Source organism: Lipophrys pholis, assembly GCF_963383615.2.
Source record: "Lipophrys pholis genome assembly, chromosome: 1".
Lineage (NCBI taxonomy): Eukaryota > Metazoa > Chordata > Actinopteri > Blenniiformes > Blenniidae > Lipophrys > Lipophrys pholis.
The window spans coordinates 35,462,430-35,481,925 of record NC_137635.1 but is presented as its reverse complement, the minus strand read 5'-3'; the positions used below and the strand labels follow the sequence as shown (position 1 = coordinate 35,481,925).

Sequence of the window (19,496 nt, the reverse complement as noted above, 5' to 3'; positions counted from 1 at the left end):
ATGGGCTTTTATGCTACCTCACCAACCTTGAACAATAGAGGAAATGGTGCTTCTAGTTGAGATTGATCTTCTTCGTGACTTAGTCGAGGCTAAGGGTTCGTCACAGAAGCCTTTTTTCATGTTACGATCACACACTGGAGTCCAATAAGCGCACACCCTGAAGGTATTACTTCCCCGATGTGTTGTGCCTGTGCACATATTGGTTCCCAAACAGAAAGGATTGCCATTCCTCACTTAGACATGAGGTTTGCAAAGGAACACCAGGTGATGTGTTTGAGTTGTAAAGTGTAAATCTGTCACATATGTTTGAATTTGTGCGTCTCTCCCGGGACACGTTTCCGTTCCATTCAGCTGATGCCGTGCCAGGGCGAGGACTGGTTGTCTTCAGTGACTTTTTGTGACTCTGTGTTACAATTCCTCAAGCGAAAAAGGCAGATTTCCCCTGCAGCAATGCCTGCCATGGAGGGGATTGGTCTGTCATTTGGTCCATTTGTATTCCACAGAAAGCTGGAGCCTAGTGATCCGGGTGAAGAATTTGAATGAGAGCTGTTAGTACATGATGTCCTGTCCTCACAGGGGGGGGATGGTAACGCTGTGGAGCGACTCGCTTCGGCCTTACATTTCAGCAATGTAGTAAATATGTTCTATGTTTCCATAGAATAAATGAATGAAAATAAAAGCATGTTGATGTTGCTTTCACAGATTTATTTTTGGAATGTTATACAAACGTATTAAATAGTTGTGAGGTCATTCAAAACTCAAGAAGTTTGGTATACTTTCAAACAGCGACATTTTAAACTGTGGCATATGAATCACTGCATGATGGTTTCCGGATTTAAAGGCTCGTAGACTCAAGATGATGACGCAAATGAATTTAGACTTCCGTCCCTCCATCTTTTATACATCTTTATCCAAATCCCACACTTAGTGCCAATTTGCAAGAACCACTTAGTCTAGCCTAGTAATGCATGAGTACCCAGAAATCCCAAGAATGCACAGAGTGTTAATGCAAACACACAAACCCCAACTGGATTCAAACTGGGATAATCTCAACTGTGAGGGGAGGCACTAAATAGTGACAAACCATATTTCACCAAGTCAACTTGGGAGTAAAGACCAGAGACAAATCATGACCACAACTGATCAATCAAGAAAGTCGTGTATGTATTTCACTGGATACTGTGGAAAACATGAACTTTCTCTCCCGCTGCTTTCCTCCAAAGGCTCCATCTCTATGTTAATGTACCGGCCATATTTTCCATTTGGAGCATCGCGTTCTAAAAATATGATACTGAAATTCAGGTCACCGCTTGATCTATGCCTGAAAAAAAAAAAAAAAAGGTTAGGTCAGTGTCTGAGGCAACGCTGATGGTGAAGCTGCAAAGTCTCACACTGCTGGGATTTTGAAGTGTAATCTAAGCGCAAGCAAGAAAGACATGGACGTCTTCATCAAACAATTAGACAAGGACTTAGGAGTTGGAAAATAGCTTGGAGGAGAGGTCAGTTTCTGTTTTAACTGAGATAATGAGTTTTCCATTTGAGAAATATGTCTTTAACTGCATGGCTCGCACAGACAAAAAGCATGTGTTCTGTTTGTAATTTACATGGTAAAACACTGGTCGGACAAATTCAGCAACACATCCAAAGACTTTTATCTTGAGAGATAAATGCAACTTTAATTACACTGTGAATAATAGATATTCCACTATACAGTTGCTTATGCATTTATGAGAACAGCTTAAGTAAAGCACAGAGAGTTCTCGGGTCTTCTTGAAGACTTTTAGACTAATTATGGAAGATGTGTCTGGAAAAATTGCAAGTCTTTAAGGGATTATAGGCTAATCTGAAAACAAAGAGGCTTATTTTCTTATGGAGCAACTCCAATTCAAGTGTATCACAGTGACAACTTTGCCACTGTGTTCCTTTCAACCTGATCATTTTTCACAGATATGGTTGTGATACAGTAGGTGCAAGAAGCGTATTATAGTCATTATACAAATGTGTAAGATCATGTGTAGTATGCAAAGCATATTGTGCTTTTCCAGTGGGTTCACCATTACTACAATGAAAACAACTCCCCCTGTTCTTCAAATTTCACTGTATTGATTTCTAAAACACTCCCGAAAGCATTCTGGTGTCTCATTACTGAGTATATAAACACAAAAATCTCCCATTTACTTCAAAGATTCATGCCCTTAGTAAGTAAAGTGTTTTTGAAAGATCAGTCAGTCTGCTGAGCAGTGACCAAACTTGCTTCAAAAACTATTTGAAGACTTGTTTTTTGTGGTTGTTGTTTTTTTTTTTTAATTCAGGCGAACTATAGAGACTTCCAGACATGAAATCCTCCCTGCTAACTATAGTCTGAGTGGCAATGTCAGCGATGTATGATGGATGCCACCTTTAATGTGTTACAGACTCTTTGAAGTGATGGAGATAGCAGCTTTCTCGACAGCTTTGGACCCTCTGTTTTCCGCCCCATCTCTCCCAGCTGGCGCTACTGCAGCGAAAAACAGAGAGAAACTGTGAAAAAGAGAAAGACAGAGGCAGAGAGAGAGCTGCCACATTTGCCTGAAGACATCCCAACTCCAACCTTATTGTCTGTCATGTTTGCATTTGAATTATAAGCACAGAGGAAGAAGGATGATTATTGAAGTTGTTGTTGCGAGAAACCATGTGGGATTTAATGAGAGGATCCTCACAAAGATGTGACTGACAGATGGGGGCACTGCACAGTGGAAGGGGAAAAAAAGAAAAAGGCATGTTAAGAGAAACGAGATGTTCCAGACACCAGTGTTCACTGCTACATATGACAGGCAGTTGTAAACCCATCATTTCTAATTCCAGCTCTGACAGGGACACCGTGACACTGAGGATATGCAAGAGTTAGAGCTGATTTATGTACATATTTTGACAGAACATCTTAATTATACGCAGCGTTACAGAATTCCAATGTGAAAAATAAGGCTGAAGTGACGTCAGCGCATATTAATGAGAAGTGACAGAAGCGATCGAGTCCACAATCAAGTCCAGATTGTTCTTAGGGGGCATTTTATTTCTTAACTTTTTACCGGACACTCAGATATCCTCTCTCTTTTTGAAGTAAATTGATGACTGTTGTGTGATCGTCTGTCTCTCTGTGTTTTCCTGTGTGATGGACGAGTGACAGGTCCAGGGTGTGTCCTGCCTTTGCTGATAGTTGGGTTTGGCTCCGGTGCTCACAGTGTTGAGTTTGATAAAGTGGAATAGAATATACGAACACATGAGATCACCTCATATTTGTAACCTTTGGTCCATTCCCCATCATTAGACCGAGTCTAGTAAAGTTTCAGAAAAACTTGAACGATCAATGGAGTTGATGCAGCTCCTCCAGGGTCTTTGCAGCAGGTCACATCATACACATCTTTGACTTAACAACAACAAAATGTTCCAAGACAAAAAAATAGATCATGTGTTTACATTCAGTTTCCAATGCGCCCGCACCAACAATTTTCCTGAGGTATCAACCAACATGCCAATCAATGATCTGATTCTGAAAGCTCACCTTCACAGTACAAGGAAATGCAACAAAAGTAGTGTTATTCATAAACCAATCTCTCTCAAAATCTTTTTTTATTGCTATATTAAAACAGAAATCAGAGCATGGACTCCTCCTTTTCACATCAAAATGATGAGGATAAGTAAAATAATTGGCACTAGTTGAAAGATACTGGAATCTACTCATCTTATAATAATGACAGTTCATTCAAATCATAGGAGGAACTGGAACAATGTGGCTGACTCACTCAAGCGGCACACCCCATAGCGCCGGTGAACACTTGAGTTTGACCGACCTCACTCTCCACCATGTTGTGCTGTGTATGGCTGCCCGGGCTCTTGAAATCCCAGCTCTGACTTTTCAATACCTCACGTCCTTGTAGGGTGTTAGATGAACAGGCCTCAGCCAGCCAGTCACTTAGCTGTCGTCTCTGCTAGATGATGACATGAATCACAAACTCAGCTCAGAGATTGAGATTTCGGGGGCGCACGGTCGGCCATTATGGAAAATAACCCCCCTGGCCTCTTTATCTGATAGATTTTGAGTGAGCCAAATTGTCCATAAATTTAAGACATGGAGTCATAAATGTCAGGGAAAGGGAGGAAAACAGACAGACAAATTCCCCCAGCATGATGGCAGTGCTAATGATTACTACTCAAGAGTGTGTGAAGAGAGTGAGGGAGATGGAGACTCGGGCAGAAAAATGCTAAGAGAGTGCTGGCAATATACTGAGAGCGGGTCTAGAGAATTTAAATAAAATAAATATATCAAGACAGGGGAGGTGCTTGCATACATGGAAAATAAAAGTGAAAACGTATGTGCAAATGATTGACAGGCACAAGAGCAGTAGAGGCGCAAGCTGGATAATTGAGAAATGTATGTGTGCAGTGCAGACATATGGATTTTCCACCCTGCCTCTGTGATACAAATGTAAAAAAAAAAATGAAAATTCTGGCAGATTTGTACATGGAATATTCTAATGGGCTTACTTCAAGAATCAAAGAAGCTCATATGAGGCCATCTGGACGGCCATATTTGTCTCTGTCGAACAACAGTAGCTGTGGTTAACAGATTGAATTTCAGTATTTACACAGATGAACAATAATGGTCACATTCTGTGTCGTTTTTTGACTGAGAACTGATCAGCTTGTTAGTCATCAGTTGTGTTTCGAGCTTTTTGTTTTTTAAAAAGATGTCAGGGTCAGACACTATCCATCCGACTTCTGCTGTGCAGTTACGGTTTAGCTGCAGAAAATAAGCAAAACAAACGTGACCTGTAATTGAGGTCCCTGTAGATTTTTTGTAATGTAAGGGAGCTAGACATGAGGATATTACGGAGGACTAGTAGATTAGACATTTCTCCTCTTAATAGATTTTATTTGTATCAAAGCAACATTCTCGGTTATTTGACATGGCAAAACTTCAAATCCAGTTTCTTCACAAGAACACACTTTTAAGATACTTTTAGTCATACTAATCCTCCTCCGTGCATCTCATAGGACCAGAAAACAAAATAAATTGCAATTGCTCTTGTTAACCGCTTATGTTCATATTAGACTTCATAAAGGGCTGGTTGTAATACCTAAATCTTTTTAGGAAATGCCAGAGACACAAGAGCAAGAATGTCATCCGCACATCTGTAGTTTATATTTAATAAAAAAAAATTTACGACAAAGGATTTTTCTTTCCGTCTCATTCAGGTCATGGAATCTTTGATAGTCCAACCTTGTAAATAAAACTAATCCAAATTATACCAGAGAGAAGATTATAAAGTCCTGCAAATGAAATAAAAAAATAAAATAAAATACCAAAAGCACATAGAAAACAGAAACACAGAAGGCCAAAGCTTTTGCAATATTGACTCATAATTACGTCCTATTCATAAGACATTTGAAATGCTTGTGATTTTGTAAATTACATTTTCACCAGAGTCATCATTGACTTTACAATTCTTTGTTTGCACTTCTCCTCCTCCACTGCTTTAAGCCTTTTCATGTGTGATTTTAAATCCTTGGTTAAATCAAATACACTTCTTTAAAGAGCAACAGACTCACTTTGCACACAGCAACTTTAAAGTTTCACCTAAAAAATGCCAGAGTTTGTGTCCTGGGTGCTGAATTTAATGAATTAAACTTACTTTTCTTGTTGTTGCATTGTGAAGATGCAAAGTAAATGTGAAACGCAACAAGCACTAAAAACAGACTCGCTGAGTGATGCAGCCAGTGAACAGAGTAATAACAGAGTTAATGCTGCCGTACTAATTCAATGTCATGTCAGCGTTGAGTGGAAGAGAAGCTACAGAAACTGATGAGAGAGCTGCAAGGAGCAAGAGACATGGTGAGAGCGATGAGAAGGAGCAAGATAGAAAAGACAGAAAAGTAAAAAAAAAGCATAAGACAATCTTGACTTGGTAGTCCAGAAAAGAAAGATCAAATAGAGGAAAAGAGGCAGACACACACAAAGGGAAGGATGGGGAAAGACAGAGCATTGTGTCATCTGGGATCACTGAGCACTGTAATGGGCTTGAGTCTCGTCAGTTGGGCTCAGCTCAGGTCGGCTTGGCTGCAGATTTCTACGCTGTCTCGCTGCCAAACAGCAGCACATGGGAATATGATTCTCCAGCAAACCCTGAACAATCCTAGAAGGTCTCACTTAGCTGTCTTTGGGAGGAAAGGAAATAATAAGTTCAAGTTTCCCAGAGGCTTCTTGCTGGCACAATGTTTGCCCACTGATTCATAATGGAAGTAAAATGATCTTAACACTGGAATGCTCCCGGCTAACCCAGCACGGGGTTCAAATTGTGTCCTCTCTGCCAGTGCTATTCTGACTGTAATTTACACCGACTGTGTCCAATTCTTCTAATGTTGGAGATTCTAGACAGACGCGTTCTGTGTGTGCGCGCACGCGCGCACACACACACACACACACACACACACACACACACACACACACACACACACACACACACACACACACACACACACACACACACACACACACACACACACACACACACACACACACACACACACACACACACACACACACACACACACACACACAATTTCTCTCCAAATTTTGTTTGTGGCAGAAGCCACAAAGCAACTGCAGTTAGTAAAATACCCGTCTGTTTTTCGCATTTTATTCTGAATAATATCAGTAAACTGAGGCAAGTCTTACTGAATTACAGCTCAAAAATTTAATAAGCTAAAAAGTATATTCTTGTACTTTTGTTAGTTAACACTAACACTAACGCATAGCGACTCATAGTCAAAGAAAATGTCAGAGTAAAAGCATCCTTCCATACTGCACCATCTTGAATAGTTTATTGAAACAAAGTCCGATGCATTCAGCTGGCTTGAAAACCACCCGGTATAATGGTTAACTCATCAGTCATCGTATACGCCTGACGTTTGACTGGTTCAGTCAGGAGCCGCGGCTTGCGTCCAGCATATTTGTCTTCTTTCTGAGGCCTATGTGCAGAATCTTGTATAACACAGGGAGCTGAATGTTGGGACTCCAAATATAAGACAACCTCACTTATTTGCAGGAAAGAAAACTCCAACTAATCTTCAGGACAATGTCGTAAATAAAACCTTGTGAATTTTCCACACACCTGCTGCAACAGATGACAAACCTTTTGTAAACGACATCCTCACCTGTTTTTTTGGGCTGTTGCGTTTTAAAAGGACGTGAGATGAGTAAACAACCCTTCTCCATTTCACCCTCATGCCTTTTATGGGTCCATTCACCCATGATTAAAGATGCTCTATTATTTTGTTTGGGCTTCACCGGAAAGAATTATGACGTAAATAACAATAGCCATCTGTATGTAACGGTATATGGTTACCCGTCTCATAGGTAGTGGTCTTTAATGACAATGGTGCCAATGATGCAACAGCGAGTATGATGGGTTTCTAATGGTGAGATGAATGAGTATAACTGCAGATTGAAGCACAGGTGTTTACTCTGTAATGGCAATTCATTAGAACCTAACAGCGTTTTTGTATTCTAATGACACATGAAAACCCCCTCCAGCTCTTCAGTCATTATCTTTGCCTGCCACCAAGGATAAAACAAAATGCGGTAAATTAGTTTGGATTAGTCAAAAATGGTATTGTGGTAAATGACATGCTGAAAGGCTCTAATTTTGTTCTATTCTTTGGTTAACTTCCTTCTTCCATTGTCTTTGTTAAACCCTCTACAGATGAATTCAAGGCCTTCCTGAAGCGCTTGCCTACTGACCGGTTCTTGAATGTATCCTCCACCGCCAAGTTCTGGTCTGCTGACCTGTCCCTCCAGAAGCGCTACGCCCAGCTGGAGTCCAGCACTGCCCTGGTCCTGGGAAAAACTCAGAAGATTGTCAGGAAACTCTTCACGCTGAGCAAACGCTGCCCTAAACAACCCCGCATCAGTCTTCCCCGAGAAAGGTAACACGCTGTTGGACACTGACAGAAAACAAAGTAAATAAAAGGGGTATGATTTGTGTATTACTGTAAGTTAAGGCAGCTGCTTTGTGCTGATTCATTACAGCTGTAGGCTCTGTAACAGCCGGCTCAAGTGGGGCTGACAGGGAAAAGCCTCAGATATCTTTCTGGAAAGAGCTCAGATTTGAATTGAAAACTCTTAAAACCCTCAAAAGCTATACACACAGGACTGAGAGAAACATAACTATGGGGTATACACTTGGTCCATTTAAGCGGATTCTCATCCAAAACATTTGGTGACTGCTGGCATCCTGATTCCTTGAGTCTCAGCCGTGGGCCATCCCGGACTGCACTGAAGTACATGCGGCATGTCCTGCTGCGCAAGATATCTTTTTGTTCTTTCTTTACTCAAGCAACAGCAATACCAGACTTATAGCTTTACCCAGTATCCACATGATGTATAACTTATTAACAACAACTACATGCAAAAGGGATTTTACAACGCTGTTTGACCTTACATTTTGTGACATGGTCAGTGGCTTGTAATGTAGTGTTAACAATTATTTTTCTACACTGCCAAAAGTAAATACATATAATATAGGCTGGTCATTGAAGTAAACAACTCAGACCGAGACTGTTTTCCAGAGCCTAAATGTAATCATTTATCTTTGGCTACTTGATGCTCCTGTCACTACAGGTGCAAGTATTAAAAAAGCTCCAGGGAACAATAGCAAAAACGGATTGATGTGACCTCATGAGATAAATTGACACTAGATTAAACCAGAGGAAAACAAATCGGTCGACAAATACTTTAAAGTTGTTGGGGGGTTTTTTCTGAAGTGATGCAAGATAAAAATCCATGGTTAAGGTGCATACAGATCGCAAAGCACCACCGGTTACTTTTTGAGAGACACGATGGGTTCCACAGAAGGAGACCCAGGAGTCCTTAACTGTTCAAAGATAAACAAACAAAGGTCTGGGTTGAATTCTCTGTAAATCTGCAATGCTTCTGGGAAAGTGTCCTTTGGGCTGACGAAAAAAACAACAAAAAAAAACTAGAGCTTGTAGGCACATCACAGGGCCTCTGTTTTCAAAGATTTAGGGGGAAAAAACTGTGCCATCTGAGAAAATAAGGACGTGAAGGAGGTGTGATTGTGGTTCGGGTGGCCTTACCTCGCAAGTGTTCAGTAGAAAATGAAATCTCAAGCCAGTCTGAAGACAAAAGGGCCAGTGTTACAAATAATAACCCAAAAGCTACAGTTAAGAGCACAAATACAGCTGAGAACAAAATGCTGACCAGTTCTCAGTTATAGCTGCCAGTCAACATTAGCTTGAAGTTAATTCATACGCAAGCAATATTTTTGTCACAAAACGTTTGATCACATCTGTGTTTAAGGACTAAGTGTAGTTAGCACGGTGCAACAGGGAGTCGTACTCTTAAAATGGTCAACAACCAAAACAAAAACTTTATTGGTGCACAAGCAACAAAATAAATTGGTGTGATGGTTGTCTGCCTCTCTGTTTGCCCTGTGACGGACTAGTGGCCTGTCCAGGAGGTATCCTCCCTTCGCCCATAGATAGATCCAGAGCCGCGCTATCCTTAACAGGATGTATAAGCAGGATAGAAGATGAATGGATGAAGATGATTTGCTGCCCAGTTTGGGTATTTGTGAGTGTCTTCAGTTTCATCCCAAAGTGGAAAAAAAAAAAAAGCTTTTTAACTTGATTGGTGCCTCCAATATCCATTTTAAGAGTGTATGTTGCTGTGTATGATATTGGTCTCTCTTTGACCCGTGACCCATCCTGAGTTGGATAATGCTGTATAAAACATGGATGGATGGATAGAATAGCGAGCACGTGAAAATACATCCTGCACTGTTGTTAATTGTTGATATTGGACACTCATCCGGTCCAGGGTATGAGCTGACAAATCAATCAAAATGGATGTTATTGAGTGAGGACGGTGATTGAGATGTGTTTTCGAAGTGTAAAAGTGTTGGCAGCTGTAAAACACATTTGCTGTTGAGCAGTCGGTGCCACTGGAAAACAAGAAATCAGCAGCACTCCTGTTGAAACTATCCTCTTCCAGATAATTTGACGGTCTAATTTACTACCCTTGCTCGGGTAAGTTTTACACCTCTGGGTGATTTTTGAGCAAGAGACCCTTTCAAGTTTCAGTCAGCTGTCACCGCATGGCTCTTTTCTTCCATCGTACTAATGAGAGACACAGTGATACGAGTGGAAAAGAAGGCAGGGCAGGAAACGGAATCAGAAAGAAAAAATGTACTTTTAAGAAATGCAAATGAAAAAGAGAGACGAGAAGAAAATTCAATACTAGGATGTATGTGGGAGTTGGAACAGAGAATTGATGATGGGATAAAGACTAAAAGAGGAAGAGAGGGGTGAAGAGATGAATGGTCTTGTTACGGTTCTGAGGGCTTTTTTTTCTTGGTGGTGGGGGGGGGGGGGGGGGGGGGGCGCGGTGTGGTGGCATGCTGTAATCAAGTCCTCTCCTGGACTGACAGTTTGGCACTTGTTTACAGAAGACTTTAATTTGCCTGACAGTCTTTTCCCTCCACCGATCACTCCATCTCTCCTCGCACCCTGTCTCGACTGATGTCTTTATTTCTCTCCCTCCACCACCTTTGTGTCGCCTCTGTCACTCACAGGCTTAACCCAGTTTGTACCGGCGACTGCTGCTAGAACTGAAAAGGTTCCCCATTTTCTTCTGCAGAAATCCATTTGTTTTATCATCATTCTTTCTTTTTTTTTTTTTTTTTTTTGCCTATTTACACAGGCCTGGGGGGATGAAATTGAGCGGGAATTTGGGCAATGTTGTGTGTGATTTTCTGAACTTAGCTTGGGGACATAATCTCTGCAGAGCCACATTTCAATCTTAACTTGTTGCTGCTGTTACTGTTTCAAAGTAGACATACATTTATGTCTGCATTGTCTCTATGTGATGTGAATACCTTTATATAAAGGTGTCAGTGATGCTATTTCTGGATAAAATATGCCAAACTGTGAATCTGGATTCTTGAAATGGAAAACAGAACCACCGTTAACTGAGACCCTCATTATTTAGAATTAGAGATTGTTAGTTTTCATGCAGATTCTTCTGTCTTTTGACCCCCTGAACTCAAGATACATAATTCATGTCAAAAAGAAAACATATCAGTTCATTCATAGTTTGCTAAATTAACAATTCACATTTTTTCAGGCGAGCAGTGAGGTTGGTTGTCCAAAAACTATCCAAGAGCAGCGGTCAGCAGCGACAGTAAAATCAACATGTTAGTGACAGGGACTTTGTTTTCATTGGACAATATAGATAAAGTCAATTATGCATCTGAAATGCAAATATTTCTTTTCTTTCTGAATTGGTGTAACATGCAAGCATGAGCCATTTTTGTATGGGTTGTGATATTTCAAAAGTGCCATAGGCAAATTAATTTGAATTATAAACACATTCATTGTCAGTCAAAAAACTAATGTGTTAGACTTTGATAGCTGGATGTAAAGGTCACTGTGTCCTTGTGTTGTGTGTCCTTTCATGAGAAGTCATATCCAAACTCAATCCATTGTCATTAAAATATTTGAAATTGTACTAATAATATGATGAGTTCTGCATATGCACTTTATTTAGTTCATGGTGTTTCTAAGCAAAGGTTTGTAATTATGGTCAGTATAGGAACTGTGTTTAGGTATGAAACAGTTGGATGCTTCTAAACACCAGTCAAAAAATATTGATGTCCGCCTAAATGTTTGTTGATGTTTCGACTAAATCAATGAATCGAGTTATCACTATAATTGTTTATAAGACCTTTGTAAATAACAAGTCCTTTTAAGAGAGAATGGCTTTAGAGAGCCTGTGGTATGGGTTATGATTGGGATAAAGTGAGGGGTCAATAGTAAAGGACTGAACTTGTATGACATGCTTTCACTTTAGTCTTAGCAGCCCCAAAAGTGACATTACACATCGAATGTTGATGGAATCACAATCCAGAGTTTTTGCCACCGCACTGTCTTTCCCAGGGATTCTTGGCCAGCAAACAGGGAAAGCTGGAGATTGAACTGCTAAATGTGCAGTTACAGAATGACCCACATTACCAGCTAAACTCAAACACCCCCACCATTATTTAGGCACTTGTGTGTGGTTTGATGTAGCTTCAGCCAGAACATCTCCAAAGGATGGGTTGTGATTAGCTGGGTTGGACAGTGCTGTGGTCCCTTTGTTCTGCCGCCAGGAAACTATTATATGATCGGTTTCTCTGATTTGTCATCAAACGCCTGCTTTCTTCTTCTTGTAGGCTTCATTCAAACTCATGCTCTTTTATTTCCTCGTGCGACTGGAACTTTCTGATGGCTGTAACCATGTTTTTTTATTTTGTATTTTTAGTTGTCAAGTGTTGTTTTGCATCTTGTTCATTGGCCACATCATAGACCTAATCTGTTTTCTCTCAGACCATACAATGGCACTGAAGGATATCATTTGACTTCTATGCTTTCCTTGACTGCAGGTGCTGCAGTCCAGAAAGTTCACAACTCCTCTGCTGCTGTTTTTCTCTGGCTTCTTATTTCAATGTGTCTTGGAGCCTTTTGTCCAACATGACATTGTATTTTCCCTCTTTCAATTCCCTCCAACGCTGTGGGCCTTGATAACTGTTGTTGATGGAGTTACTCAAAGTAGTCACCTTTTTTTTACATTGATAAAATATATTCTAGACGGTTCTACACCATGGAAAATCTGTTTTCTTTGCTTTCTTTCCAAGACTGAGATGAGGAGATTGAAACCACTTTCATGTGTGTCTCTGGAGCTAGAGCCGGCACACAATTAGTTCAGCTCAGTGCAATAGACTGGATGTAGGTGGAAATGGTCGGTCTGCTGGTTTATGGCATGACAGAAACTAAAACTTATGAGAGTTCAGATGAGACCACATCTATGCATCGTTAGGCTAAGGAGTCTCTCTTAATTAACTGTGCCGAAGTATAAAGCCATGTGATATTTAAAATATTGTTTTTACTTACAAAAATATAACTCCAAAGCACATAATGAGTGTATTAAAATGTTTGTCATGATTGTAGCTGACCTGCTGTTGGACAGTGATTGTTACTCTGTTAGTCACTAGTTTTTTGCAAAGTGACTTTGCTGTTACTGACTGAAGCATGCGTTGGATATGGTCACTCTTGTCCGCCTTTAGCTGAGACAAATCTCTGATGAATCTTTTTTTTTTATCCATCTTACTGTTTTGGTAGCACATCTAAATAATCTGGTTGCTACACTTTCTTTTAAAAAGTCTTTAAAAAAAAAAAAGAAATGGAATATTGAAATTAATTTCTAGTATTGCTATGCTGTTTTAGTCGTGGGTGTATCCACGAAATTGTGTGCTTCTGTTAACAAATTTAAGAGTGAAGCAGAGAAAATTCTTCATCTGAAATCAATCTAAAATCTTCTCACAGTTTAAAAAAACAGGGGTAAACATGGATCATGACGTATTGTTTACTGATTATACCCTGGAGCCCTGATCAGGAAAATCATGTTATGATGCTTTACCAATATGTTTACAACAGTTACTTTCTTATGTAGAGTAGTTGTTTTAACTTGGAATTCATGTGCGTGTTGTGAGTATTCTTTTTATAGTTTTCATGTGCGTGTTGTGAGTATTCTTTTTATAGTTTTCTCAAGTTCAAAGTATAATTTCATCACAAATATATGATAAATCGCTACTGAAGTAACCAAGAAAATCAGAGTCAAGATGTTTTTTTTTTCCTCTATTAAAAAGCCATTATAAATCAACAGTTCTAAGGTTTGTCTGTCACTATTCAAACTTGAGATGGGTGTGTTACAAGGATCAAAGTTTAAACATCTTCAAGTGCGAGATAAAATGTGACTCCCTGAAATAGGTAAAAGCCAAATCCACAGTCCCATGGGATTATGGAAAAAAAACAACAATAGTCCATCAATATAAAGCTTTTAAACACGGCTTTCTCTAAATCATTGCTTTACATGCAACCTTACCAGTGTGCTTCTCTCCTTCCTCTGCAGGCTTGTGGGATTTTGGCTGAACAGAGCTCAGTCCCTACTCTACTGCAACGAACATGGAGTGTTGGGCTCCTTCACTGAGGAGGTGAGGAGCTGCAGTTGCCCTGTGGAGCAGCCTGCCTGCCAGGGAGTCATTCCATGCGTTATAGGCACCTCCTCCACCTCTTGCTCCCTGTGTGCCACTGACAACGCCACCCGCTGTGGAGCCTGTCATCATGGCAACCTCCTCCATCTTGGTTCCTGCCGGCCGAGCATCGCTGCATCCTTGGATCATTACCTGAACTTTGACTTGGACATGCCAGACGCTGAGGTTGTCAGAGTTTAATATATTTACTACATATATTGTAAAGCTTTGGTTCTCAAACCTCTATGGAATGCATGATACCTCTGATTATGTATCTAATAACATGAACAAAATCCAAAGCATACCTTTATACTACATAAATCAGGACAAAAGCAATGGGAATGTAAGTGTGAAAAGCTGCATAAGTCCATCTGTGCAGTATCCCAAACAAAGGAAGACAGGTTGGTATATGGAGCTTGTTCAGAATTGATTTTACTGCATGCAGTTTGAGAGAAGTGTCATGTACCAACAGAACAAAATGTGAGGAAAAATGCTCAATAATTGTCTTTGTAAACATTTCTAAATATCTCCACATCTTGCAGAGTGTTACTCAACCTCTGAACAAAAGCTTAATATGTCTCCTCAGCAGCTTCCTGATGCTGGAGATATCAGAGGGATGAACAAGATATTACAGAAAGCTTTGAGAACCACTGGATCAATGATAAGCCTGTTATTATTAGAGCCAACCTGTAGAATTGAATGCATTCTCACAGTCTCGTAATCCCTCTTCAGGTGAAGTACCTGCTTCAGCGACTCGACAGTCGCATAGAGGTCCACGCCATCTACATCAGCAACGACGTCCGCCTGGGAAGTTGGTTCAATCCTGCCTGGAGGAAGAGGATGCTGCTGACACTTAAGAGTAACAAAAATAAGTCCAACCTCATTCACATGCTGATGGGCATTTCTTTCCAGATATGCTTGACTAAGAATTCAACTTTGGAACCTGTGCCTGCGATTTATGTGAATCCTTTTGGGGGAAGTCACTCAGAGAGCTGGTTCATGCCAGTGAACCAGCCTGACTTCTCCGACTGGCAGAGAACTCGACTGGAAGCCGTCACCACAGCACAGTGTTACAACTGGACTCTGTCGCTGGGCAGCAAGTGGAAGTCCTTCTTTGAAACAGTGCATATCTACCTGCGAAGCCGCATAATCACAGATGATCCAACAGTGAATGAAACTCTATTCTATGAACCCTTGGACCTGGATGACCAGACCTCTAATATGGGCTACATGAAGATCAACACACTAAAAGTCTTTGGATACAGCATGCACTTTGACCCTGAAGGCATCAAGGACCTGATTCTCCAGCTGGACTATCCTTACACGCAGGGTACGCAGGACGCTGCCTTTCTCATGTTGCTGGAGATGAGAGACCGGATTAATCGGCTGTCTCCGCCTGCACCGCAGCCACTAGACCTGTTTTCTTGTCTGCTGCGTCACCGCCTCAAGCTCTCAGCTGGAGAGGTGGCACGCATTAAGGACTCTCTGCAGCTCTTCAACTCCAAACTTCCCAACGCTTCTCCTGAACCGGAGCTGGCTCAGCTGTGCAGCTAGCAAGTTCAGCACAGTTACCAGGTTACGGAATGACACCACCCTTAGAAAGTGGACTTGCTGCTTCAGGCACAACCTCACTGAGTTGGCCTCCTGGATTTAAATTTTCTGGATTAACAGAACATCCGACTCTGAAGGCTAAATGTTTGGGATTCTCCTGTGGACACATTTTTATCTTTGACAAACAGCATCATGTCCTGGACATAAGAGAACTGTTGATCCTTGGACTCTCTCCCCAGAGGCTGTGCTGTACTAGCCCAGAGGCTCACTTTTGCTATTACTGCCCAGCTTTTGGCAAACTGTGTGACTGGAAGTGGATAGGAGGCTCTCTTTATAGGGACAGATTTATGTAAGTTGGAACTCCAGAGAAGATGCCATTAAGCAAACATAGGACCTCTGCCTAACAAAGATAAAGATGATTTTGATATGTAAAGAGGAACTCTTAGGGGGTCTTTTAAAATGAGAAATGGAAGAGGATTCCCCCTTTTCTAACCCTATTTTGTTTGGCTACAGAACTATCTTGGGGAAGGGATAATGGGATAATATTATATATGTGGTGAATGAGTTATGTTATGCTTAACAGTTTAAAATTTGATAACCCTGAACCCTGTTACTGTCTTTGAATATTTCTTTTTAACCCCCCTACCTTCCATTTTATCTGGCATTTGAAAACTTGTAAGTATCTATGCTTAACATCTGAGTGAGAAGCCTGTTAGTGATGTTCTGTCCTTGGTGGCGTGTCTATACCAAAAGAAGGTGAACACATTGGCAAACTGAATGGCAAAATGTCGTAAATATCTGTTTTATTTTCTTCCTTCTTTCGAGCTGAAAATTGTAGAGAAATCTTCTGACGTGGTAACAAAAAGGTTTGCGGATATAGCGCTGTAAATAACGCTCCATCTAACCCCGGGTTGTGGACAAGTGCACATTGCTTTTTAGATAACCGAGTGCAAAGACCAAAAAAATGTTTATAACAGAACAAACTCATGCCTTATATGGAGAGTCAATGTTAAGATAAGAAGCACATTTAGTTTCTGTGTTTGGTTTCCCGGCGAAGGTTGTATTGCTTTTATATTTCAATATTTCTACCAAGACAGAACAACAAACATATTCTCCAGACTACATGGTAATGTGGCTTATTCATGTAAATGCCAGTCACACTTTCTGCAGTTCCTTGTTTTGATTTGGTGTTGTGAAACTTTTGAGCCACTATTCACGGTGCACACCAGTACTTGCATACTGTAATTGTTCTGCAAAATCCTCCAATTAGACTTTCTGCAAAGAAGGACTTCGTTTCTCCATGAAATTAGTTTTTTTTTTTTCTTTTTTGTTTTTTAATGGTTTGGTTTAGTCTCAGGCTCATTTGTATTAGCTTTTTTTGTTTTACATTTTACATACAGGCCAAAAGTCAGCTGCAGTTACCACAATAACTGGGGTAACAAGGTTTCTGTCTGCAGGGCGGTGATGGTTTTCTCAAGAGTTGCAATTTTACCAGGATGATATTTGATATGATTTTACATTTGCTTCACTAATTTCTCACTGAAAGTCAGAAAAATCCTGTATGTCATTTTCAGTCGTTCTTCTGTGCTCAGCTTGCTTAAGTAAAAACAAAGTGGTTTATCTATTTCAGAGCCTTTTCCTTGTTTCCGAAAGAATGCATGCAACCCTCAGTGGTACACGTTGATGTATAAAACTTTTTGGGTCTTTTGTGCAAATAGAAATCCATGAAATTTACAGAGAATATGGAGATGTGCAAATGAGCACAAGAAGACTGGAGGAGAGGATGCCGGTACGATTCACGAGAACATGAGAGAGAAGAAGCCAAATGCTCTTTTTTTTTCTTTTTTCTTTTTTTCTGTTCTAATAGAAAGAGTGCAAAAACTCCCCCAGCTCACTCGGTCTTCCAAGGTAATTCCATATTTATAATTGCAAGGGTTTGACTTCGTACTCGGTCCTTAATTTTCAGTATATTTATTTTTCCTGCTTCTACAGTCAGGCAGCTTTATTAATGAGGTAACTACTACCTCAAAGAATTCAACATTATCCAACTCTGTCACAATTTGATTTTATATCAATAATCAAATGTTTAATGATAAAATATAAATGCAAAATCAAAAGACTTCTAATCCATTTATACATTCAATGTTTCTAATGATTGGTATTAGAAAAACCAAACATTTCATTTTAGAAAGTGTAATTAATTTACTTTTAAACTGTATCGTCATGCTAATCATAGCCTTAAGTAACATTTCTTCAGTTAAAGAAACATCAAACTGTACAATATATTTGTAATGAAGAGGGGATTGAGGCTGTTGTTCCTGGCATTACAAAGTTTTTTGTCTTTTTGTGTGTTTGCAAGTAGAAAATGGACAAAACATGGCTGAGAGAAGTCATGAACATAAAATCCCTCTCTATAAACACACTGCTATCCAAGAAATGATTTGCATCGTATTCCCTTAAGTTGCTCTGCAATTGGGAAATCTGTAAATATTGCACCTACATTGCTGAAGTGGCATTCAGTTCAAATATGGCTGTTTTAAACATCTCACAGAAGTACTCGGGCTACAAAAACTCTCGTGTTTTTGACAGAATGGATGCCCAAACTTCCAATTACCCTCAGCCTCTCATAATAAGATGAATGTCCTCTAATATAGGGACTGCAGTGTTTTTTTGTAAGATGAAAAGCCAATTTCCTGGGTTGTCACGGCGCAAACAAGAACCAAACGCACACTGTCACATTACATCAGGCTGCTGGTTTATCTGGTGGAGAGAGAGAGACAGGTAGAGTGACAGAGACACAGAGGAGAGAGAGTGCTACACCGGCCAGCTTGAGCTGCTAGGTTTTTTTTTCCCCCCCTCTCTCTCTACGCCATAATGAGGTGGGGAAGGAGTCACTCTGCATCGGGTTAATAAACAGTTATTCATCTTCAGCATGGCACCCGGGAAACAGGAGTGGGTTTGCCCTTGGGCTAATCTTCAGGCCTGTGGAAGACAGCCAATCCATCAGAGAACTATTTAGACTGAATAATGCAAACTTTCTGGACCTCCCAAAGAAACGAGGGGAAGAGAGAGAAAATGAGAGAGTGACGGAGGAGAGAGTGTGACGTGAAGGGAGGATAAGGTTGGAAGAAGTAGAAAGGAAGAAAAAGGTGAGAAGGATTGGCCTGCATGTCCTGCAGTGATTTATGATGTTTGGAAAATCAGACTGTTTGAATTAATGAGGTAGAATTGGTGAAATCGACTGGCGCGTGTGTCCGTGTGTGCGTCCAGGAATGTTTCTGGAGTCATGTATCTGTAGGTCATTTGACATAGTCATCAATAACGAGCGTAGATTTGAAATTACGTTTTTACAAATGTATCCACCGAAATTACTCATGTTCGGAGACGGCGGGAGACAGACGTGTTAATGCAAAGTTAGAGACCATCTGACCTTGACTGGTAGAGGCAGAGGTGATCCCATTTACACTTAAGGTGGTTGACTGCAAGTGCATCAACAACAACATCACAGCTGACAGATCTAAAATTCAGGTCTCATCCAGCTCATCAGTTTCACATGACAGCTCACAAACATCCCCAAAAAAATAATTGATTCCCCCATATTGCTTCCCAAGACTCACTTGGCAAACACATTCATTACCTCTGACCGAGAGCAGACAAGGTCATATTCAAAATGCACCAGTGTAGCGGAACGCTTTTTCCACATCAGCATTTTGAAGACAAATTACAATGAAAAAAGGTTTGTTAGTTTTTGCTAAAATCATATCTGCTCACACCAAATCTCCAATCTATCTCATTCTATCCTGAAGCTTATCAAAAAAA

General features: G+C 40.4%; 1 protein-coding gene across 1 annotated transcript in view; it reads left to right on the top strand.

The window, feature by feature from the left end:
• Nucleotides 1–17,300, top strand: part of brinp2 (bone morphogenetic protein/retinoic acid inducible neural-specific 2) — a 209,032-nt gene extending 191,732 nt beyond the window's left edge. Inside the window, exons 8-10 of the mRNA XM_080486630.1 lie at nucleotides 7,743–7,965; nucleotides 14,006–14,312; nucleotides 14,859–17,300. Of these exons, the coding sequence (XP_080342756.1) occupies nucleotides 7,743–7,965; nucleotides 14,006–14,312; nucleotides 14,859–15,680 (1,352 nt within the window). The 3' untranslated portion in view covers nucleotides 15,681–17,300. The remainder of the gene's footprint in view (nucleotides 1–7,742; nucleotides 7,966–14,005; nucleotides 14,313–14,858) is intronic.
• Nucleotides 17,301–19,496: the final 2,196 nt, after the last annotated feature.